This window comes from Aethalodelphis obliquidens, unplaced genomic scaffold (assembly GCF_003676395.1).
Source record: "Aethalodelphis obliquidens isolate GAN/ISIS:26980383/991018 unplaced genomic scaffold, ASM367639v1 scaffold3, whole genome shotgun sequence".
Taxonomy (NCBI): Eukaryota; Metazoa; Chordata; class Mammalia; order Artiodactyla; family Delphinidae; genus Aethalodelphis; species Aethalodelphis obliquidens.
The window spans coordinates 6,179,529-6,205,737 of NW_020837947.1; the positions used below are offsets into that span (position 1 = coordinate 6,179,529).

At 38.4% G+C, this 26,209-nt stretch overlaps 1 protein-coding gene across 11 annotated transcripts in view; it reads left to right on the plus strand.

Annotated features, from left to right (window-relative positions):
• Window positions 1-26,209, plus strand: part of LOC113606908 (1-acyl-sn-glycerol-3-phosphate acyltransferase delta) — a 1,415,842-nt gene that overhangs the window by 489,077 nt on the left and 900,556 nt on the right. For 10 of the 11 annotated variants that reach the window (XR_003427759.1, XM_027081831.1, XM_027081775.1 and 7 more), the window contains exon 4: window positions 20,251-20,372. Coding sequence is in view for 10 of the 11 variants with exons in the window: in XM_027081831.1 (XP_026937632.1) it covers window positions 20,251-20,372 (122 nt within the window). In the remaining variant the exon portion in view is untranslated. The remainder of the gene's footprint in view (window positions 1-20,250; window positions 20,373-26,209) is intronic. The other variant, XM_027081758.1, reaches the window with a different exon arrangement.

Here is a 26,209-nt window from a genome sequence, read left to right on the forward strand (position 1 = left end):
ATATATATATATATATATATATATATATATATATATATTTTGCTGTGATTATTTTTTAATTTACTTTTTATTTTATTTTAGAATACTGTTGATTTATAATATTATGTTAGTTTCAGGTATACAGCAAAGTGATTCAGCCATACATATACATTATTTTTCAGATTCTTTTCCCATGTAGGTTATTACAGAGTATTGAGTAGAGTTCCCTGTGCTGTACAGCAGGTCCTTATTGATTATCTGTTTTATATATAGTGGTGTGTATGTGTTAATCCCAAACTCCTAATTGATCCCTCCCCCCACCTTTCCCCTTTGGTAACCGTAAGTTTGTTTTTGAAGTCTGTGAATCTGTTTCTGTTTTGTAAATAAGTTCATTTGTATCATTTTTTAGATTATTTTTTAATGCCATTTGTGGCAACATAGATGCATCTAGAGATTATCATACTAAGCGAAGTAAGTCAGACAGAGAAAGACAAATATCATATGATATCACTTATATGTGGAATCTAAAAAAAAATGATACAAATGAAGCATATATTATTATCCCCATTTTATAGATAAAGATACTGAGGCTCAGAAAGTTCTGAATACTTGTCTTAAATCATAAAGCTGTTAATAGCCTACCTGGTATTTGAATCCAGTTATTCCTGAATCCAATATTATGTTAAATGCAACCTCCACCCCACTTCTAGCTTTTAACTTTGATTTTATTTTCTTAGACTACCTTTCAAGTATCAAATAAGGCTGAAGCATTCTATGGCCAAAAGAGCAAGGACACTCAAGTCATACTGAGTTGGGTTTAAATCCCACAGATGACATTTATAAAGCCACATGACTCTGGGCGGACTGCATTTCTGCAACTCAGAGGTTACATCTGTAAAACTCATGAAATAGACATATAAACTTCTCAGAGATATTCAACAGAATGTTAATGTCAGAGAGGCACAATAGTAGACATTCAGTAAATGGTAGAGTAATGGAAGGTGCCATAAACATTAAGTAATACAAGCTAAAGAACATATAAATATTCTGCTCTCATAGTTTTGTTATAAGCCAAGATCCCAAAGTCACACAGCTCGGAACAGAAGACATTTATAATTAATTTTCATGCAAAGAAGAATCAGTTATGAAACAGTGACCACAGTGGTGTGTATTTCTTGCAGGTCAGTGACATTTATTGCTGTTTTCATGGCACACTCCCAATACAAGCATTATTTAATCTCTAAAATGTAATTACTTCCTGACCAAAGAATCAAAGTGGGGAAACACTCGCAACCTAAATAAAAGCGGTTTAATTGTAGATCTTCATTTGTGAGATGGAGTAAGAAAGACATTATCTCCATAAAGTGTGCTTTTTCTCTCCATGAAATGGAGGACGGTTGAATGATGCACATGTTTTTCATCTTTATTTTAAAACTTGAATGCATTTTTGTATCCAGTATTGCCTTTTCTTGTTCATTCTGAATGAAAATTATCCCTGGCAGAAGCAAGACACATATCTACACAAAGATCCATTTGGCCAGATTTTGCAATATGCAGTTCAATTTAGAAATGAAATAAAACCAGTAATGAACAGTGGAGGAAACTGCAGAGCTAAAAAGTGAATGGCTTGTCAATTCTTATTATTTTTACTAAACATTGTGGTTGTTGCTTATACAGTTCTTAGATAAAGAAGTATTTTACAGATCTCTGAGTCAACTAGGTTTTAGTAGGTTTTATGGGCAAGTTTGTATAAAGGTAAGCTGAGTCTTTCACTGATTTTTAAGGAAGAGTTGTCTGAATAGAGAAGCATATGTGCTGGCAGCAGGGAGACAGACAGGAGATAAAAAGATGTCCTTTCTTTAAATCACTGCCTGGGATGAGCAAAAGTGGAGGACTCAGCATCACAGTTTCCACCTGCTGCACCAGGTGTCCCCACCGGACCTTTGTCCTTAGGGTCTCAGCACCATCTCAGTGGGACCCCATGCAGTAGGGTGCTTTCTCCTCCTGGAGTGACTGTTTTCTGTCCACTCAGCTGACATCTGAATGTCATGCATGTTTTTATGAATGGTTTCCATACTTTCTTGTGCATTAGAGTTACCCAGTGAGCTTCGAAAATAACAACCAACTAGAACTGAATAAATAACCAATTTCTAAGCCACAACCCCAGATATGTGGATTTGCGAGGAGTCTCTCCAGAACAGACTCATCCTGTCGCCAGCTGCAGTCCTCCCCAGGGCTCCTGACTGCCACTCACTCCAGTGGCTCTCCCACTGCCTCCTGCCCTGGACCACAGAACAGAGAAATGGGTCTCAACAGCCTCCTGATTTGGGTAACTGTGTTCCAAGGCCCCTTTCAGCGGGAAGGCAACAAGCCCTACTCAGGAGCTCCCATCCCCTGCTTAGTGAGCTCAAGTCACTCCAGCCTTATGTTCCCTGTGGGAGCTCCACATGCCACCTAGCTTCACGCTCCCACCGGGGACGGGCTCGCCCCAGTGGGGTGTCTACAGCAGGGAGTGAGGTGAGCAGCTCTGTGTTCTGGAAGGCACCTCCAGTCATGGTGCTGCTGCCCTCCAGGAAGGGCGTTAAGGATTTTACAAAGTTTATGTCCTGCGGTCCTTTGTCTGGGCAGTTGATGCTGTGGGTCACCCCCAGGTGAATACTGTGTTTGAGTTGTGTGGGTGGTGTTTGCATTTCAGGTTTCCTGTTTCTGCTGCCAGGAGGCTGTGCTGGAATTTCATCCCACGTTCCTCTGTCTCCTCCTTAGTGGACATTTTCACACCGTGATAGCATTTTTTCTTGAGCTAAAAGTAATTTTTCTTCTCTGTGGAAATTTAGATACTTCTCTAACTGATGTATTATATTTATTGATAGTCTATTTTTTAAGTTAGGGAACCAGGTCTGAGAAATCACAGCATGTAAAGTGAGGGGAGGGAAGGAGAATATGTTGCTATATGAGTGTTTTTGGCACCTCCCACACACAAAGGCAGTAGGAAGAGGGAGAAGAAGCAATGGATACAAGAGAAGAGCTGGAAGGGAAGCTAATGACGAGCCATGGGCCTTGGTCTGTGCACCAAGTGGAGGACATGTCAAGAGGTAGTAGCCCCATTTACATTGCAGTAGTGAAACTAGAGCGTGGACATTGCATAAAAATATTCCAAGAGGTCACGAGATTGAGAATGGTATTCTGTGAAACTGCGTGTTCTCTCTTAATGTTTGTCTTTCTTTTCCATGGCTCTCTGACTATTAGTGTTTGTGCTTTTTCTTCTACACAGTTTTCTTTGTCTTTCTTTTTCATTACAGCTTCCTCTCTGCTATCATTTTTGCCTGTGTAAATCTTTCTGATCTTTCAGTTTTTATTCTCTTCCTGCCAAATCCTTGGCCTTTCTCCTTTCAGCGGCTAAAGGGAAATCTATCTATCTATCTATCTATCTATCTATCTATCTATCTATCATCTATCTATCTATCTATCTGTATCACAGGCTTCTTGAGGTAGGTCATGATTACTGCAATTACTGCAATTCGAGTTGCTGCAATTCGAGTTTAACCTAATAAATTTTTTTAATCATCGAAGCATTAATTTCTTCCAAAGCCCTTATTTTATTCCCCAAAATGAGCGTCCCAAAGTTGAAATACGTAACCAAGAGAAGAGTTTTATTTTTAAGTAAGATTTTGCTACCTCTTACAGTTATAGCAATGCATCCTGGTCTCGTCATCAGTAAAGACTAGCTCAGTGTGTCAGGGAGAATATTCATCAAGCTTTTCTGGCTGCTTGACAGCGAGACTTCAGAATTAAAGGGTGACTACAGATCTTCAGAGAGACTGTTTACAAGATTATAACTAGATGACATCCAAGCCACCAGGTGGTGTGGACAGGTGATCAAACCACGGGTCATTGCCTGTAAAGTCAGGCAAACTGGGTGTAAAAAGGACTGTTCTGAAATGAGATTCTTCAATCAGTTTGCAAAGTCTGCTTAGCAAAAGGCAGACCTTTCAGCCAAGGACAGTGCACCTGCGAATGGTGACTACAGCCATTGGGAAGAGGCCATTCTGTCCATTGGGAGTCCAGAAGGGCTAGTTCATTGTCCTCAGTGTTTTTCAGCCTCTTACTCATATATTCAGTGATGACCATCAACGGCATCATCCTCCAATCTGAAGCCTATTATGTAGAATAAACAATGATTTCAATAGTGTTACTACTATTAAAATAAGACTATTTTCTTGATGCTGACACAAACATGGCTGTTGTAAGGTAGCCTTCCCTACATGATGCAGTGAAGTGAAGATTTATAACCAATTTATATTTAACCTTTAGACAACATTCATTTAGCACTGCCAAATAAGCTGGGGAACATTTCATTTTAGAACCCCGTTGCTGTAAAAACAGTCATCAACCTGCATGTCATTTTAGTGGGTCTGGAAGAACATTCCCCCTTGCATTATCACAGAGATTAAGTTCTCTGAGGGTCAGTGTATTGTGACGTTGTCTTCCACAAGCTAAAGGATTTTCTCCTATCACAGTGTTAGTCTCAAGTCTAGTTGCTTGACTTCCTCCACATCCTTGCCATTATTTATTCATTGATACAGGGAGAATGCAGTGAAATGTAGTCTCCACCCTCAAAAATCTGAAGTGTAATAAGGTTGATAAAAATATCTATGGGAAACGGTGAGATAGAAAGTGATTTAAGTATCCAGAGAAAAATGTAAATAAAATGTAATGGGAATATAGGGGCAGAGGATTTACATTTGATGGATGAATCATTAAGTCTTCCTGGAGGAGGTGGTAGTACATCTGGGCCCCAAAAGACTGGGGGGAGAGGAGAACCAGGGCATGTAGAAATAGAGAGAAATGATGCATTTTTATATGTTTTTAGGGGCAAAGGGGAAGAAATAGAAGTGAATATTTACTGTGTACTTGTTCAGTTCAGGTTAGGACTGAACTGTTAGGACTTTTACAATCTTTTCTCTCCCTAAAAATAAGAAGGTGTACAGTTTACAAAAAGTAATATCATGACCCCCCCCAAATATAAGATGAACACATGTAAAAAATTTTATGTAATTCATTAATTAATGAGGGACATAATAAAATATTATAACCAGTTCAAAGAGCACTTTAGAAATTAGAGGTCCATCTATTTACCTATCTATATGTCTACAGAAATGTCCAACAGACCATTCATATTTGAGGTTATCTGTTTCTCAGAACAAAAATTATTTGCATATGTACTGGACAAAAATTGATCTATGACAAGTGACTTTACTAAGTCTGGGACCTTCAATCAATATGAAACAATGAATACATCCCCCATGTGGCCACAACTGGCTATTTACATTTAAGTAAATAAATGTATATAACATTAAAAAAATTGGCTTCTCAGTTCTAGCAGCCACACTTCCTGTGCTCAGTCACCGCATGTAGGGCAGCAGCTGCCCCAGTGGACAGCACAGGTAGAATGCTTCCAACGTTGCAGAAGGTTCTATTGTACAGTACTGCTCCAGAAAGCCTTTGGATGGCTTTTCCCTCCATGATATCGAAAGGATTTGCTGCCCACATTTTTTGCCTCATTTCCACCTTTCAGATAGCTATTGTGATAGAGGTGGGAAAGGGTGTGTCTTCTGAGGGCCCAGTTTAGCTTGAAGTAGAGAGGAGTAGGGGAAGGTGAGGATAGTGTAGTCAAGTTTCAGGAAAACAATGGAGGGGCTAAGCTTATTAAGCAAAGGTGTTTAAATCTCATCCAAGAGGCAATGTGGAGACATTTAAGGAGAATGGTGTGATCACAGATTTACTTTAGGAAAATTAATATGAAACCAATTTGGAGAATTGATAGGTTCTGGAGAGTATACAGGCAGGATGACCTACTAGGAAATTACTTAAGTCCAGAGGAGAAGCGGGGAAAGAAAGGAGAGGGAAACTCACAAGGACGGTAGATGACACATCTGCAGTTAGACACACTTGACATATTGTTATTACCTGGTGCACATGATGACATTGTATATTTACCTGCATTTCAAAAGGCAGAGGAAACAGCTTCTTGTATGAATAACTATTTTAGAAAATGTTGGTGTCAGAGAATCATATAAGAATTCTCAAGGAGTTGGTTGAACTGTACTGTGAGTGAAACTGGTGCTGCTTTAAAAAGATTTTATCTGTGTTTATGATTCTTGGTGAAATTTCATTTATAATAATAGAATGAAAACACTAAAACAAGTTTTTATGACATAATTTCCTTAGGTATTTCTAATATATAGAATTAATTGTAAATCAAGATGTTTAATTTGTCGCCATTGGTATGCAGATGTAATTTAGGTATCAAGGGCTTTTATACAAAAGGAAGAAATGATCATGAAGTTCAGAGATGTTAAGAATGTAGAGGGAGGGGCACACACTAACGTGGGCAAGTCAGTCATCAGTGACCAAATCAGGGGGAATAGTAGAGCCCAAAACCTAAACATTTGAGGGAAATAAAAAGATTTCATCAGGTAATTTAATATGTTTCTTTCGTGTCCCTCCTATGAACCAGTCACTAGGCTAAGTACTATTGATTCCTTAGTGGCTTGCCAAGCTCTAAGGATATAAAGATGAGAAAGGTAGGATCCTCATCATTAGAAAACTGGATTCCACAAGCAAGTAGACATATACTTAATATAAAGCTAATTACAGATGTACAAGCCAAATGAACCAAGTGCTGAAGCTGTAAGGGAGGAACATTCACTCTGCCTATTGTGGGTGGAAGGTGAGGCAAGGCTTTTCAAGGACTTGGTAACATTTGACACTTGATACAGACTTTAAAGGCGACTGGGAATTCCTCCTGAAGGGAGTTGGTCCCAGGCCAAAGGCAGGTGTGGAGGCTGCGGATGCGCGTTGTGGAAATCGCAAGTGTTTTGGTTCCAATACTTGAGAGGACAGTGTAATTAAGTTTGGATAGCTTGGCTGGGAGAAAAAACCATGAGGGTCTATGATAAAGAATTTCAGCTATGAATAGCAATTCTTGTGATTTTTTTTAGTGCCTGAATGGAGTACATATTCTAGGACTAACATTTTTGATAATGCTTACTAATTTTAAATATTTCTATAGAAAATAATAGAAATATGTTTTGTAGCAAGATACAAAGTGTAAATGATTTTTTTTGCAAAGATAGAACCAATACTTTAAAAAAAGTCACTTGCCTGACGCTGTTTGGCTTCCAACCTGGGGACCCTGGATGGTACATCTTTACCCTCTGATAACAGTGCTGCTGTAGGTGAACAAAGGCTAGTACCATCCTTTGCTTTGTTTTGTTTAAGTAGGTGGCACAATGTGTTTTTAAAGAGAATTTTCTTACCAGTTTGGGAGTTTCTCGCTCGGGAAGAGAAGAAGATAGAGGAAGGGAGGATTCTTGGGAGGCTCTTGGATACTAAAAAGGGCCTGAGTCAGCACAGGACCCTTGGAAGGAGGTGAGAGAAAAACCTTGGAAGCATTTCTTGTGTTCCCTCCTGAGATTTAGTGGGGGATTGGAAGGCACAGCTGAGAGGAGGCAAACCAAATTTCTGCCTTGGCTGTCTAGGGGAACCAAGATTCTGCGAATCAAGCCAGGCGACACCTAGAATACCCAAGGTATCAAGGTTCCAGACAGTAAAGCTAAAATCCATTGTGGATAGAGCTGGAAGTCACAGACTCTGCGTTTTGAATTGTCTCCACCTCTGAACTTGCCTTCTCTTAGTTAATAGGCTATTTGTTTTCATCCACACCCCTTTTAAGGGGTTTCTGAGGTTTCTCCTGGGACCTTGACTTCCATGAAGTATATGTGTGCTGTGATCCCTGAGACCTGAAGGAAGCTCTAATCAGAGATGTTAGGGGCTGTCTGGAGTGGGGTGCTGCCTGACAGCACGGATCCAGGCAGATGTCTTCTTCTGTCTTCGAGGACGTGTGAGTAGATGCACCTGGACAGAGTGCAGAATCGTGGGAATGTGCAGCTGGATCATTTCAGAAGTTGAAAATCAAAGAACTTGCAAGATAAAAGGCTCTATATTAGAAGTGTATATTTTTATCCCCCCTCTTTGGGTTTATTCTTCACTATTCTCAGAATACTAGGATTCTTCCCTGCTGTGTACACACTTGTTAGATACCCCTTAGCCTGTGTGAATCCACATAAGAGTATAAAACTGTTAAGGTGAAGATTGTCTTGGTTATGTTTTATGATTGTCTCACATGTTACTAGAATGTCAAGCACATAGTGATATTTTTGTTTTTTATTTGTTGTTAATGTCATTGATGGAAGGAATCTTGATAGGTTCGTAATATTCTTTTGTTTCCTTATAACCTACATTCTGCTTCTTTTTCACTATTCTTCCCCTCCCCCAAGCAACCTGGCTTCTTAGGCAGACAAGATTTAAATAAGTTTAGGAAGCTAGATCTTTCCTAGGAAATTATACATTTATTTCTTCATTTTCTCTATAGATGGCTAATGAGTAATTTTTTTTTCTCTTCTGAATTTAGTTTTTCTTTTACAGAGGTGCTGAGAAGCACGGGCTGGCTTCTGTAGCATTCTGAAAGCAAGATTTTTCTCTTCTCTGGGATGAGGCAATGCCAGAAGGTAGCACAGCCATTACTGTAACCTGTGGCACAAGCCAAGTGACCCTCCTGTAATTTTACAATATTGAGTAAAAATTAGTTAAACTAATCTCACTAGTTTCTCAAGTATTTGATCAATGAATAGGAGTAGTATCTCCATGGAGGACACTATTCTAGGTCAAAAGTGGGGATGGGTAATAGAAGTGAAACTACTTTACATAAACCCTGCCCTTAGGACCTTAGGGTCTGATTTAAACATATGAAGCCAGTACAGAAGATGAGGTGCTTCCGTGTGATACAGACAGGAAGCTTGTAGGAGAGAGGTGGCCCCTGAGCTGGGCCGTGTGACCAGGACTTAGATGAGTCCTCAGAGGCCTTTTCAGTTGGAAACCTATGAAGTAGACTGTTGTGGTCCTAGGGTCCTAGAATAGCTGTGAAGAGTGTTTTGGCCAGAGTGACTCTAATGTGTACTTTTAGAAGCCTACATAATGCACAGCATTACCAGCCTTGATCAAGAGAAGACAATAGTTTTGTAGTTTTCCCTCAGCATGATGACATCATCTTACATTTCTAACTAATCACCATGTCCCTGAAGAAAACTAATTTTTCTAATATTTTAAGGAATAGTAGAGACTTTATGACTCTCAATTACCACCAAAGACTTTTTGAAATCAGCACTGGGAAAGATTGGATTTATTAAAGTTACATATTTTGTATTATCATGTGGTACGGGCAAAATAGGATATGTAAAACATTGGAATTTGTAAGAGGATATTTAATGGTAGTAGTGAAGATTGGAAATGTTATACTTAAATGAAATAATTATATCAAACTGCTGATATTGGCTATTGTAAATGAAATAAGATCCAGAATGTGGGAGTGGGGAGGGTCATACCTTGCTTGTTATTCTCTCATTGATACCATTCCTCTGAGTGTTCATTTTCTTTACAGGTTTCACTAACACTTAGAACATTTAAAATAAGGAGGTTTTAAAATCATTTTTTAAATATCAAGAAAGGTATCACTTCTATAAAAATAAATAAGAAATTCTGTTGATTCTAATGTTATGCCATAGACTACCATTTGGTATAACTTACAATTTTAGAATATGTGCTACCTCTGAAAAATGAGATTTACCTTTCTTTATTGATAATTGCTGTACCTACATACTCTTGCTGAATACCAGTGCTGTAAAACGTTAATGAAAATTTCCATGAAACCTCTAGTGCTGATTGAATGAGGGAAGTGGGGTGGTGAGACTGGTGCTGAAGCAGTCAGTGATTGCTGACAACGGTGCTTAATTGCCAACCTGTGTTCAAGTGCCACTTTTTACAGCCATTGAGTCAATCCCTACAGTATTTAGTAATAATTAGCACCCTAGTCAAGGTTGAGGAGAAAGCATAGGCTTTGTAATCAGGAACACTTTTACTCAAATCTCTGACTACCGCATGGCTGTCTTGGGGATGGCACTCAATCTCTCTGAACTTGTCTTTCCTCATTTATGAAGTGGCGATGATCATGCTTATCTTTCAAAGAAGAATAAGCACTAATATAAGCAAGTCTGCCGTTAGGGTGAAATTTTGGAATCCATTTTGAATCTCCTTCAGTACCATTTTACAAACCATGCGATAAAAAACAGTTTTTATTTTGGAAATACTTTATTTTTTTTTAAGTGCATTAGCCAGCTTGAAAATATTATCCACTAGATGGGATCCATATCATTGTTTACTACTGTCATTCCTAATTTTTCTACAATCCACCTGTATTGCTTGCATAATAATAGTGATTCATGGAAAAATGTGACTCTAGTAACTTTAAATCAATTTAAAGACTTTCCATTATGGCTTATATTCCATAATATTATTGAATATTTCATGGTAAAGGACTTGGTTGGTTTTGAAGCAGTTCTAAAAAGAACTATACCTCAGATATTTCTAAATATTTAGAGGTAGGTTTATGATGGAGATAGTGTATAAGAATCAACATTTATAAAAGCAGGAAAATGGTCACCTGAGGAAGCAGGAGGATGAAGTGCTCACAGGTATGAGTACCTGGGAAAAACTCAAGTTCCATATTTTTTGACAACAAATAAGAAGAGCTAATGTGTATCAGACACTGTGCTGAGTGCTGCACCTGTATTGTTCTTTTTAAAATTCTCACAAAAGCCTAAGAGTTAGGTACTATCATCATCTCCATTTTGCAGATGAGAAAACAGCATTTAGGGTCAACTGATTTGCCGAAGGTGACAAGGCAAGGCTTGGGCTGGACCTAGATGGACACGTCCTGGGCTATAGAGATTATATCCCGAGGAACTTGTACACAGTCATCTGCAGCATCAATTTTTTTTTTCCATCTAAATATGAATTATGAACGTTCACTCAACATTTTGAAGAGCTGAGACTTTTCTAGCATACACCTTAACCATCCCCTGCCTGAGTCCATTTCTGGGAAGAATAAGTGACTAGATTTACCCCAGTTGGCTTCAAACCTTGTTATTTATTTAAACCTACTCCTTAAATTATGCTTCACGCTACATTTTTGTCTTGGCAACGGAGGTTTGGTTATTACTTTTAAAATGAATAATGATGAATAATGAAAAAATAAACTGGCAACAACAACAACAAAAACTAGGCAAAGGCATTAGGTTTAATCAGCAGTTTTTTGCCTCACCAGATGAAACTATGTTGCAGATACATTAATTTAAAAAACGCTAGCACAAAAATTGAGAATTAAGTTATAACTTTAAGGGTAGAGTCTTCTTAGAGATTGCTAAACATGTTTTCAAAGTGCTTACACTGGGTGGATGGTTATATAATTGGAAGTTGTTTATAATACAACGTTACCTGGTTACTCTGCAGGAGGTGAAACGAGGCATGTAAAAAGCATGTGCTAATGATTAGTGATGTTGAACATCCTTTCATATATTTGTTGGCAATCTGTATGTTTTCTTTGGAGAAGTGTCTATTTAGGTCTTCTGCCCATTTTTGGATTGGGTTGTTTGTTTTTTTTGATGTTGAGCTGCATGAGCTGCTTGTATATTTTGGAAATTAATCCTTTGTCTGTTGCTTCGTTTGCAAATATTTTCTCCCATTCTGAGGGTTGTCTTTTTGTCTTGTTTATGGTTACCTTTGCTGTGCAAATCAAAACCACAATGAGGTATCACCTCACACCGGTCAGAATGGCCATCATCAAAATATCTAAAAACAATGAATACTGGACTGGATGTGGAGAAAAGGGAAACCTTTTGCACTGTTGGTGGGAATATAAATTGATACAGCCACTATGGAGGACAGTATGGAGGTTCCTTAAAAAAACTAAAACTAGAGGGCTTCCCTGGTGGCACAGTGGTTGAGAGTCTGCCTGCCGATTCAGGCGACATGGGTTCGTGCCCCGGTCCGGGAAGATCCCACATGCTGCAGAGCGGCTGGGCCTGTGAGCCATGGCCGCTGAGCCTGCGCGTCCGGAGCCTGTGCTCTGCAACGGGAGAGGCCACAGCAGTGAGAGGCCCGCGTACCGCAAAAAAAAAACAAACTGAAACTAGAGCTACCATATGACCCAGCAATCTCACTACTGGGCGTATACCCTGAGAAAACCATAATTCAAAAAGAGACATGTACCACAATGTTCATTGCAGCTCTATTTACAGTAGCCAGGACATGGAAGCAACCTAAGTGTCCATCAACAGATGAATGGATAAAGAAGATGTGGCACATATATACAGTGGAATATTAGTCATAAAAAGAAATGAAATTGAGTTGTTTGTAGTGAGGTGGATGGACCTAGAGTCTGTCATACAGAGTGAAATCAGTCAGAAAGAGAAAAACAAATACCATATGCTAACACATATATATGGAATCTAAAAAATAAAATGGTTTTGATGAACTTAGGGTCAGGACAGGAATAAAGACGCAGACGTAGAGAATGGACTTGAGGACACGGGGAAGGGGAAGGGTAAGCTGGGACGAAGTGAGAGAGTAGCATTGACATATATACACTACCAAATGTAAAATAGATAGCTAGTGGGAAGCAGCTGCATAGCACAGGGAGATCAGCTCGGTGCTTTGTGGCCACTTAGAGGGGTGGGATAGGGAAGGTGGGAGGGAGACGCAGGAGGGAGGGGACATGGGGATATATGTATACATAAAGCTGATTCACCTTGTTATACAGCAGAAAGCAACACAGCATTGTAAATCAATTATACTCCAATAAAGATGTTAAAAAAAAATAAAAGCATGGACTGGTGTAGCTGGATTCAGTGGGTATAGTAACCCGTTGTATAAGGATTGAAATAAAAGTGTGTATGTGTAGTAACTGTCCTCCTTTAAAGTAGTTCCACTTATAAATTTTCATAATGCAATTTTTTTCACTTATACTTATTTCTACCTGAACTTTTTAAGTATTCTTTTTTGTTTTACTTCTATTTATCATACTAGTCATTTGTGATCTTAAGATGATATTTAAGATAATATTTAAATATAATATTACATTTAAAATACACTAATATTTTGAAGGATATATGAAGTAAATCCAGTAATTTTGGCTGGTGGAAGGATGTTATAAATATTTGGTAATCATGACTACATTCTATTTAATATGAATTTTGCTCTCATACTATCATACCTGCTACAACTTTCAGATCATTTAAAATGTGGGAGAATTTATTGACCTGGCAAATATTTATTGAATGTTTACTAAGTTCAAGGAACTTCCCTAGTCATTTGGAACATATGAAAAAGGGTGCAGTGTTGCATAGGGGGGAGTTGTAACAATAGGAAAGGTGGGACAATATGGGGCGAAATTCTTTTTCCAATTTACGTTAGGTTGGAGTGGACATGACCTCCAAGTTTTTAATGATCCAAAGCAGGTTTCATACAGAAGAGATGATTCCAGGAGTGTGCATTGAATGGATTTCACGTGGAACTGCTTTAGACTAATTAATTCAATACGCATTGTTCCAACTAGAACTAATGGGTACTATCAGGCCGATATAAGGAAAAATGGGTTGTGCAAAGATGAGCTTGCTGGCCTTCAGAGATGGTATTGATTTTGTTCACTCAATGTATATTTATTTTTTTCATGAGTCATATATTTCAGCAAATATCGTTGAGCACAGGCTGAAGGACCACCATCCAGAAATACAAGAGCAAGAATTCTGGTAAATGTTGGAGGAGAAGATTCTCTGTGCTGTAGTTCCTTATCATAGGGTCAAGGTCACAAGTTCAGAAACTCTGGCCATGGGTCTGTTCCACAGTGGGCTCGTAGGAATCAAACAGGACTGAGGTTACTCCCTAAGCAGCTAGGGGAAGGGGCAAACTGAGGGAACATGGCCAGTTAGAGCTGATCAATGGAGCTAAGTGGTGCAGACAGTGATAACATCCTCAGCATTTAAAATACAGAACTAAGCTATAGTCAGAAGGAGGCAGGAGGGCAAAAGATGAAAATACTAAGTGCCAGGCTGGGCAGTGGGGAGGAGGTGGATGAAGGCTGTGAAGATGCTTCATTCCAGGGACGACTCCTTATTAGATGCTGGTTTCCTGATGTTAGGACAAGTCGACCGCTTAAAGGTGACAAGACGAAGCTGGATCCTTTCCTACTCTTAGATGTAATTATTTAGGGAAATATCTTTTACTTTTGGGGAAATCAAGGGAAGAATTTTTATAGGAAGTGCCTTTCCAACTGGACCTTGAATATATGGGTCAGATTTCAAAGATGGTGATGGCAGTGGAGATGGGTGGAGGGTGAGCAGATTGGTGTCGGGAATGGGGACGTGGTGGAGGAAGGGATGGAGAGGAGCCCTGTTCTACCTCTGACACTAGAAAGTACCCAGGGCTCCACCCATCTCTGTCCTCCCTCACAGTGCCTCAAGTTCAAACCTTCCCCCTTCCCCTTCTCTCCAGCCAACATTGTTTGCATATCAGTACAGTTAACAGCCGGCTGCTGGACTTCTCAGTGTGACAGAAGAATCTTCTTAGTATTGTTAACTGTGTGTTTGACGAGGCAGGGAGAGAGGAGACAAGACACATCATTTTTATTTATTCTCTTCTGTGCTGTCCAATTTAGTAGCTTCTACCCACATATGGCTGTGCTAATATAAATTACTTAATTTTTTTTAAAAAAAGAGTGGTTTCTTAGTAGTTCCTAGCCAAATTCTCAATAGGCCCTTGTATTTAATGGCTTACTGTATGGGAGAATGCAGATGGAGGACATTTCCATGGCCACAGAAAGTTCTCATGGGCAGCTTGTTCTACTTAATATTTTAATAAGCTCATATGTGATAAAATAATTTTAAATCAGTTGTGTTCCTGTTGCTTTATAGTGTATTGATACTGAACATTATTTTACCTAGGTATAAAATATGTTAAATCTCACTGTCTTCTCCCCTAGAAAACAAATTATCCAGGCAGTTAAACACTTGATTCTCTGTGACAAACAGTGATGGAAACTTCTGAGGTCAATGAAAAGTTTTCATCAGAGTCAGAATGATTTTTCTTAAGTATTCATTTATCTTATTAAAACAACGTCTTCAGGCTGTGAGCCCATTATCTAAAATACATTAAAAATGCAAACTGTGCACCTTGTGCTCGTTTTTCAAAAAGACAACGCAAATAGTATATTCTTTTTGAATAGGGGCTTTGCTCGATAAGTGGTGAATATTGTTAATGCTTTTGGCAATTTTTTTGGACCAAGACAACAAGAAGAGAGAATGAGAGAAAAGAAAAGACTTGAGGAAGGATTATGTTAATCAGACAAAGTGGGAGAGAAAACCTAAAGATAATGATAAAATGATAAAACTAAGGAAGCCTCTTGGATGCTTTGAAGGGACATAGGGACTCACATTTTAACAGGGCCCTGCACACTAGCTGTGTTTTTAACTTCTATCCAGGAAAAAAAAAAAAAAAAAATGAACGTCTGAATGAAATGAATACACTGTAAAATCATTTCATTGTAGACTAGCCCTTCTGGTTCATGATAAAATAATTATGTAAGTTTATTGATGGCTTGGGGTGGAGGGGAGAACTTAATTGTAAGCAGGGTGTCTAATAAATCTGTGTTTATAAACTTTAGCAGTTGGGCTTGCTGTAGATGAAGCCCTACACAGTGGGTTGTATCCTTCCTCCAAATTTTTTTCCAAATTGTTTCTGAGAAATACATTTACACAAGATGCTCCATAAAAGGAAGACTTCTGAAGTCTGATAAAGTTAGGGACGTGCTATGCTCCATACTTCCTGTCTTCATGGAGTCTGCAAAGTCCTGCAGCGAGAACACGTGCTTAACTTGGCATCACCTAAAATGTTCTGACTACACAGATGTAGAGAAAAAACGTATGGACACCAAGTGGGGGAAGTGGCAGGGGGGTGGTGATGGTGTGATGAATTGGGAGATTGGGATTGACATATACACACTAATATGTATAAAATGGGTAACTAATAAGAACCTGCTGTATAAAAAAATAAATAAAATTAAATTTAAAATAATAAAATAAAATGGTCTGACTAAAGATTCCCCGATATTTTGGCTTGACACCTTTCAACAACTTGCAAGCCACTGTAGTGTTCTGTAAGGTATACTTAAAATATACCAGATCAGACCATGAATAGAACAGCTGAAACAACCAAATCACTCAAAAACTCTTGTTTTAGGTGAAAAAAGTTCTTTTTAGGGTGTTGGAGGATTTAGGGGTGAAGTAGCATCATGTCTGCAACTTAATTAAAAATCATTCAGCCAAAAAAGTATATATGTGTGTAAATGTACACATAAACACACACACACACACACAGAGGTTGCACATAAAATATGGCAAAATTTTCACAATCAGTGAATTACAGGGTAGGTTATAATTTGTAAGATTTTTGAAATATTTCTCTAGGTTTGAAAACTAATATAAAAAAAGGGAAATCTATAACACAAACACAAGCTGCTTTGATTATTTTGGGCAGTGAAGGGGTTGCAATATGGAAGAGTTGATTAGGAGAGAAAAATAATTTTAAGATCCAAACAGAAGTTTAAGAAGGGGAAGATTCATGTTATTGACTGGAGACAGCTATATACATAGAGAAAAGTTTTGAGGGTCATTCTTTCCATTGCCTTGCTTGTTCCTTTAGGAGTTACAGCTCCATTTTTAAGAGTCTGTACCTTAGACCCTTCCATCAGGCTAATGGGAACATTGCCCAGAAGATGGTCAGGATGTTGTTTGTGCTTATTCCTGTCCTCTGCACTCCAGACCTCAGCATGGCACAGAGAAGCTTGCCAACTTGAAATAGTGTGATGTAGCCAACGAGGTGGGGAAGCCATCCTGAAAAGGGGCTCCCAAGATTTGCCGGAAGCCCCAACTGCTTGACCAAGTAGAGCCAACAGCTTGAAATGCGCTGTAACCAAGACTGGCCTGACCTTGATCTTCCTTAGGCTGACTATTAATCCCAGCTTGCGCTGGCTCTGGGAAGCACTATGTAATAGATTGCATGTCATCTTGTATGCCTCTAGGGCAAGGGCATGGGCATGCAGTATTTTCTGACTAACTTCTCAAGGTCTTTAGTGCAGGCTGTGGCACACAGAGGTGTGTATCCCAATCTTCATATTCTGCCTGGCTCTATCATTAGCTGAAACAGTATTGCCAACGTTGCTGTTGCCCTAAGGGAGAGAGAAGAGTCATTTAGTTTCCTGCAGTTTCTGAGATGCTTCGTCAAGTCGTTGCTAATACGCTCTTTCAACAATGCTAGTGTCTCTGCAACCCCAACTCCCCTTTGTAAGCGTTTCTTTTTCCAGCCTTTCTCTTCCTCCCCCCTCTTTTTTTGTTTAACCTTTACAGTAGGTTATAAAAATTGTGAATTGGCTTTGTTCATATTGCTGATACAAGTTTTAATGACAAAGGCTCCTACCTTCTTCACTAAGCTTGTCATGGTACACATTAAAATTGTCAGAGTTCTTGTGATTTTCTGTCAGTTGTTATGGCATTTCTATAGCTTTAATATATGGTTCTATCTGTTGCATTTATGATATACATAAAACCTTAAGAATATATTTTATCTATTATATTTGCTAATAACAATGTGATATTTATACACTTGAATATCTTGCACATTAAGGCACTAAAGCTGCAAAAAAGTGTCAGAAAATCATAGTTTCATATCAATACAAATATATATTTATAATTCATCTTCCTTTTCACACTGAAACTAAATATTAATCTCTGGAAATTAATAATTACAAATATATTACCAATAAATAATAAAATTATAGAACTTGACATCTTTATTGTGCTTTACATTTTACAAAGTATTGTCACCTATAGTATTAGTAAAGATGGCTAAACAAATGACACTTAAATATGTCTACAGAGGCACTTTTTGTAAATTAGTAAAGCAAATGGAGCCACATAAGGCTTGAGGATCTTTTTTGTTTTCTCATTATTTTTGTACTAATTGTTTTCAATAAACCATATGCATTTGAAAGTCTGAAAGTTTTTGCTCATAATGATCAAACGTATTTACTATTCATTATTTCTAAATGTTCTTGATGATACTAGTAAAATTTTAAACAAATCTTTATGCCGTGACCTTTCATGTTAGTCCCACCCATTAAGAAGTAAAGTAAGGATTAAAAGAACTATTTGGTAATTTTAGAAATTTGGAAGTTAGTTATTTCACTGGTAAGTGTGTCTGAATAAAGTTAGTTCTTTGTAGATGTAGAAGTGTGGAACAGTTCAAAAATATTCCCCTAATTTTTTCCTGTATGGTGACAGGAATAATATTTTCCTGTATGGTGACATTTGAGAGAAATGATCAGAGATGTTTAACTATCTATTTTTTTTGTGCAGCTTTTGCTCTTGAAAATGTATTATTTGAATGGCATTTGTCTAGGTAGAGGACGCTCATGAAATGCAAAGAACCCATTTCTGCACACAGTCGCTGAGTGTGCTAAGCCCCTCAGGGCTTTTGTCTTACTTTACGTGTGACCCTGTGTTGGAAAGTCTCATTGGAAACTCAGCAAACTGTGATATTGTCATTCATATCATGAGAAAAGGGGTAGTTTGTCCCTATAGATAAGATTTTAAGAGAAAAAATCTGGAGCCTTCAAAACTGGGTACAGACACATGAAATAAAATTCAGGAGCAGTGGCCCCTAAATTTCCAATGGTCTTAGATTCTTGTCCTTTTAAAAACTTCAACAGCAAAGTGTGCGTTTAATTTCCCTGTGTTGCAGATACCCTTGGCCAGCTCTTCCGGCAGCAGGCTGCTACTTTGCTGAATAAGTCACAGGGCTGTTGGCAAGAAGAAGAAAATATTGTCCCTCTTTTGAGCATAAAACTAGATTTTCTATTGGGGTTGGCCAAAAGGTTGTTCGTTTTTTTCCATAAGATGGCTCTAGTAGCATTTAGTTGTCTTTAACTTAATTCGAATTGTTAGACTGTATGTGACAGCTGTCAAATCAGCATTTAAAAAAAGATTTATCAAAATTGGCAAAGTTTTGTGTAGCCATTTTAGTATTGAAGATGGAAGAAAAAAGCAACATTTTTGTCATATTATGCTTTTTTATTTCAAGAAAGGTAAAAACGCAACTGAAATGCAAAAAAAGATTTGTGCAGTGTATGGAGAAGGCGCTGTGACTGATCGAACGTGTCAAAAGTGGTTTGCGAAGTTTCGTGCTGGAGATTTCTTGCTGGATGATGTTCCACGGTCGGTTAGATCAGTTGAAGTTGATAACAATCAAATTGAGACATTAATTGAGAACAGTCAACGTTATACCACGTGGGAGATAGCCGACAGACTCAAAATATCCAAATCAAGCATTGAAAATCATCTGCACCAGCTTGGTTATGTTAATCGCTTTGATGTTTGGGTTCCACATAAGTTAAGCAAAAAGAACCTTCTTGACCATATTTCCGCATGCGATTCTCTACTTAAACGTAATGAAAATGTTCCGTTTTTCAAACAAATTGTGACGGGCGATGAGAAATGGATACTGTACAATAATATGGAATGGAAGAGATTGTGGGGCAAGTGAAATGAACCACCACCAACCACGCCAAAGGCTGGTCTTCATCCAAAGAAGGTGATGTGTATATAGTGGGATTGGAAGGGAGTCCTCTATTATGAGCTTCTTCCAGAACCCAAACGATTGATTCCAACAAGTACTGCTCCCAGTTACACCAACTGAAAGCAGCACTCGACAAAAAGCATCCAGAATTATTCAACAGAAAACACATAATCTTCCATCGGGATAACACAAGACCACATGTTTCTTTGATGACCAGGCAAAAACTGTTACAGCTTGGCTGGGAAGTTCTGATTCATCCACTATATACACCAGGCATTGCACCTTCGGATTTCCATTTATTTAGGTCTTTACAAAATTCTCTTAATAGAAAAAAATTCAATTCCCTGGAAGACTATAAAAGGCACCTGGAGCAGTTCTTTGCTCAAAAAGATAAAAAATTTTGGGAAGTTCGAATGATGAAGTTGCCTGAAAAATGGCAGAAGGTAGTGGAACAAAAGGGTGAATACATTGTTCAATAAAGTTCTTGGTGAAAATGAAAAATGTGTCTCTTATTTTTACTTAAAAACCTAAGGCACTTTTGGCCAACCTAATAAATTAAATTGTTGTATCTTCATTATAATACTTATCCCAGTAATGTTTCAAAATGTTCCTGAGGAGTTAGTTTTAAAATTTGTCTAAATTTGGATTCAGCATTGATTGGCTACTTCCTCTGCTTTCTCTTTTTCCCAGCAGGTAGACCAACCTACAACAGCTTTTTTGTCTACTGCAAAGGCCCCTGTCAAGGAGTGCAGCCAGGAAAGCTCAGGGTACGGTGCAGCACCTGCCAACAAGCGACGCTCACCTTGGCCCAGGTAAGGAGATGTGGCGTGAGCCGGCTGCCCTGAAAAATGAATGTGTATTTCCAGAGTTGCCTTTTGGGGTTTCTGATCAGATATCACCCATTACTGAAAAATGGACTTCTATGTGGTTGTAATGGTTAATGGTATTTGAAGTTTCATTTAAAAATATACTGCTCTGTAAATTTTAGGTACTACAGAGCCATTGCCCCCATTTCTTTAATCCAGGCCTATTGAAAGGGAATATAGAGGCTGATTTTATATCAAAAAGAGGTTGGGAGTGTCTTCTAGAAGCAGCCAAGGAGGATCCTTCTAAGATCCTGGAAATGTTTCATATCTCGATCTGTGTGATAGGAACATGGTTGTATGCATATGTCAAAATTTTTTGGACTCTTCATTTAAGGATGGTGCACTTGAGGTAAGTGACCCTCAATTAAAAAAATGAAAAGGAAAGTTGTGGATCAAGGACCAGTATGCATATAAAACAGGGTTGGAAAGCACGATGTGTTGCCGCCTCTTCTTGTTTTGTGCAGTCCGCAACCTGAGAATGGTTTTTATATCTTTAAGTGGTTGGGAAACGTCAGAAGAGTAGTATTGTGTGATGCGTGAACAGGACATGAAATTTAAATTCCAGTGTTGTGATAAAGTTCTGTCAGAACGCAGCCCCGCCCACATCTGTGCACGTTGTCTGTACCTTTCTTGTGCCCTAGATTGACTGGATGGCCTACAACACCGGACATGTTACTCTCTGGCCCTTTAGAGAAAAGATTTGCCAGCTGGCCCCTGATATAAAACATAGGCACAGTAGTTCATGGCTTTAGCGTGATAGTTGTGTAGGATTTGGCTAAATGTGATGTGGATGCCAATGTGTGTAGGGGAGCAGAGGGCATTCCGGTCAGCTCAGTGCTGAGAGCACAGCCCAGAAGGCACAGAAGGATAAAGACTTTTACCGGTGATTAGGGGTTGAAGTGTAGAGCAGCACCCCCGGGAGCACATCGGGCCCCAGTGACGGCTAGAGCATTTAGATTTTATTCCGTAGGCAACAGGAGCAAAGGCAAAGCGTCACAAACAAAGACCATGTATAAAATGATGTTTTAAGACTATTTCTGGGTGCTATAACAGTTTGTCACTGGGATTGAGGCTGGTGATAGATCAAAGGCAAAGAGGTTAATTAAATCACCTATTAATTAATCAGTCACCCTTACTGGATGTGAGGGAGCATTGTGAAAGAACCTGAAGGATGTACTGAGTCAAGGGGAAAGCGTGGATCTCTGACTCAAGCCTGGGGAAATGGCGGAATTACTCAAAAACATAATTCAGTTATCATTAAACTTCTGTCCTACATTCTATGCAATTGTCTATCTGTCTATATTCCAAGAGTCTGTAAGCCTCATAAGATCAGATAACTTGTCAGTTTGGGTCCCTGTCTTATTTCCAACACCTCACGTGGTGTGTTGCCTGTAGTGGATGGCATCTGCGTTTGAACTTTCACACATTGATTCAACAGATCCACAAACTTTAGAAATTCTATTTGGCATTTTATAATCATATGAATCATAGTAAGTATGATTGTTTTGCCACAATTTACTGACTTCCTTCCTTACATTTATATTCTGGTACTTGTATTTTTCTCTAATTCTCACCACAGACCTGAAAAGTAGATATCATTATCCAATGCTTTGAATAGAGACTCCACAAAGTTAAGTAATGAGTTCAAAGTTACATAGTTAACAAATGTTGGTGCCAGAAGTGAAAAGTCTTTTCTGTATTTCTCCAAAGCCCTGGCCCTTTTTTAGGATAGATTGCTTGCTATACAAATCTGCTAATAAATGTTCTATTATTCAACTACTTTCCTTGTATTTAAAATATCATTCAAAAATGCTCTTAGAAAAAATACCCTTAAGGATTAAGAAAATAGAATCAAAGATGATTTGAAGATTATTTATTTAATCCAGAGTTTCAGTAGTTACTAGATGTAGCATAACTGGTACCCAACAAATAAATAGACCAGGCATTTCGGTTTTTTATTAATATCAAAAGATACACACTCAGTAATACCTTCAAACAATATCTCTGTGAGCAGCTGACTAATCACACTGGCAGTTGGTCTGCAAGTTTAGTCTTAGAAATGATGGAGCAGGTGTGGGACTTTGCTAAGAGGAAGGGTTTCTAAGCAGAGAATAGAAAACTGATAGGTTTCATTTGCCCAAAATTTATAAAGATCTACAACGTACACAATTTCCTCTGGTCAGGAAAAAGAAGAAAAAAGAAATAGGATCATGTGTAGCTGACTAGTTATAGGGAACAGATCGTGGTTTACCTGAGCTTCTGCAAGGAGCTTTTTAATACACAGTGAGGAAAATTGGAACCTACTTACCCACCTGGTTTATTTTTTTAAATCATAATTTTATTTTTTCTGGTTAGAAGAAATCTGTCTGCAATAAGCCCCATGCCCTTCATGAGTCTTAATAGTAGCCTCCTAATTATTTTTTGCTGTTGTTGGGGATTTATTCGTAATTCCAACATTTCCTCAACACTATTTAAGTTTTACATGCGAGAGAATGAGCCGCCTCTCATACGTAATGCTCTTAGGTTGAATTGTTGAAATGTTTCATATTTAATGTGAAACTCGTAATAAATTGGCAAGAAAGAAGGACAGCCATTTCTGTCACAGTGTTAAGGCTGGGGAAACTGAGGTCTGAAGTTTTGGCCTGACCTTGAGAGTAAGTTGAGAATTAGCTTACAGAAAACACCAGGTTTTCTTCTGTCTCCAAGTCAAATGATCTTCTTTAATTCATGGTGACCTTGACCAGGGTTTCCACTAACTGAAATAGCCTTTAGAAAAATGAACACTCACTGGAAAACATTGAACAACAACTGATTGGAAAAACATGGCAGGCAGCCAGTTTTCAATTGCCTATTCAAAGATGGTCCACGTAGGTCCACACAGAAATGACACGGGGTTGACCACAGAGGGAGGTGGCTTTATCCATGCATATACATTTCTGATTGTCTTCTTGAATAATAAAATGAATGATTTTAAATAACCTATGTCATCACTGTTTCCCTCATTAGTGTGGAAAATCAAATGATGTGTAAATCATATGCTCAGAACCTTTTTTTTTTTAATTCAGAAAAGTGGGCAGAAAAAATAAGGTTTTCCAAGATGCGTAGACTATACACTGTTTTTAGAATAACTAGACATTAAAGAAGGAATTCATATTGGAAAAATAAACAGCACTGAGAGACTTAAAGATTCATCCCCCTCTCCCTTTCTCCTGGAATCCTGCCAAATTCAAGGTTAGAATGTCAATAGGCATGGTTCCTTCTACTGTCTGTCCTGTTGTTAAATTATAAGTGTGTGGGGTGAAGAGCGAGCCTTCTGGTGAGGAAGAAAGCTCTTAGCTCAAGCTCTCAAAGATTTCCCAGCACCAACGTATATAAACACAAGACTACCAGAGACTGTGTGACCTGTTAAAAAATTTGCCTGGGCTGGTGAAATTTAGGTAGATGTGATGTTGATGATGAGGATTCTGTCCCAGGGAATCACCTTAAGAGGGTTCCTCCTCCTGAGCCCTGCAGGCTTCTGCTCACTGAGTCCCAGCAGTGTTCTCTCCTACTCTGGGATGACATGTCCTGTCCCTTCTCCCATCAGGCTCCAGCCGTTGCCCACAGTCTAGATGGGTTGTACCTCCTGTGGAAAACAAAGCTTCTGTGATAGGAAGAAACTACTTTTTCTAAAAGGAAACAGGCTTAAAATATGATAAGGATGTTTATGAGTAAAATGATTTATTGGCTCTAAAAATAATTACAAGATAGAAAGGATGTAGAAGTGAGATGAGAGAACACACAGAACATAGTGTTCTGCCTTGGAATACTGTATGGGGCTCTGAATTGCCTGAGAACAAAGACCTGGAGAGAATGGCCTCTGTGGTCCTTTTGTCCATCAGATGTTCTGCATTTGAATTCTGGTTCTGTCACTTACTGGCTGTGTGACTTGGGGCAAGTTGCTTAACTTCTTTATGTCTCAGTTTCCTTGTCATCAATTGGAAGTAAAAATTTCATTAAAGCTGTGAGGGTTAAATGACTTAACTCATTAAAGTATTTAGAACAGTGCCTCGCACATAATAAACATCTAGAAACCATTAGCTCTTATTGTCATTTCTTCAAGTGAAGAAAACTTTTGATTTTCTACCAGAAACACTTTGAAGCAACTGCTGAACTCACATTGTAAACTTATACCTCTAGGGCACTTCAGTTCTGATTAAGTTACAAATTGTTAATACCTCCAGCACAAACTCTAGGTAACCTGAGTTACCCGCTATTAACATCTTTTTGTTTGCATGCAGTTTATTAGTCTTAAAATGAATCAGAAGCCAGGAGATTACCGCAGCCATGAACTGTGGATGATTTTTTTTCCCCTACAATCACTGTAATTACTTTATCTCAAAAAGAACTTTATCTTTGCCACCCTAATAAGATACTCTGCTGTGGAATAGCATTAAAGCTAAAAGGTTTCTGATGATAAATGGTGAAATAAATAGAGTAAGTTGTACAAATGCCTGACATGATGGACTTTATTTAAAATTGGTTTATAGATTAGGAACAATTTATGTGAGGAAATTTATTAAGAAATATACTCTAAATGTATAACTGTTCCTAAACTTAATATTTGTTAGAGATTAATTGTTGACCAGGAGTCTACTTACTTCCCTTAATATCAAAAACCTACTCTTACGTACATAATAAAGTCACATATGTAATAAAACTGTAGATGAGAGAAAAGGAGAATGGACAGAATGGCTCCTTGGACTTGGCTTGAGCCCCATGGTTCAGGGGAGAGTGAGAGCAAAGAGTGGACAAAAGAGGTTTTTCATCATAGTCTGTGTGAGAATCAGGACAAAAGCAGAGCCAGGCAGGCTTGGGGACGAGAACGGAGCCCAGCATCATTCTGGCACCAGGAAGATGCTGGGTAGGACTGCCAGATTAGCACACAAATATACAGGGTGTTCACCTAAATTTGATTTCAGATAGACAATGAATATTTTGTTCATGTATAAGTATGTCCCAAACATTGCATGGAACATAACTATATTATTTTTTAAAATCTGAGATTCAAATTGGCATCCCATTCTTTATCTGGCTGTGCCCCTCCATCTTTGCCGGGACATCTGTGTAATGATTATTGGTGCTGACCCCAGGGAGGCCCCTCAGTTGGCTCTTGGTCAAGCTGCGTAGGCAAAGCAGCAGCTGGAGGAAGAGATGAACAGCAAGAATGTCAAACAGAACAGCCGGAGCTGGCAAACTTGGTAGTGGTCACGTGTGGGGAACACTCACCTGGGGGTTCTAGAAGTAACTGGGGGCCTCTGAGGCGTAATGCCAACATCCTTGAGTGAGAGTAATCAGCCAGCAGTCATTGGAGTCACAATCATAGATGGAAGTGTTTGTTTCTGAAGAACTATAGACAGTTATTAGTAAACCAAGGGAAAACAAACAAAAACAATAAATATGTTCTTGTGGATTGGAAAACAGTTCATTTTTGCTATATTACAATGATATAAACATTTAATAAAGAGTTTACAAACAAAAAGTGAAAAAATATAAAGTTGCCTATTGAAATAGATAAAACGCTATATATACATATAAAACTGTGTATGAAATAAGTAAAATGCTATCCAGCTGAGCTGCAGGCAGCTGTAGCCAACAGCTAGTCACTATGTTATGTTCACTATTCACTGTGTTATGTTATTTCAACTGTAGAAATTCCTACATTGAGAACCTTTATCATATGCTTAATATTTCAGAACTAAAATTTTCTTTGGTCATATGTTATTAGTTGGAGTGATTTCAGT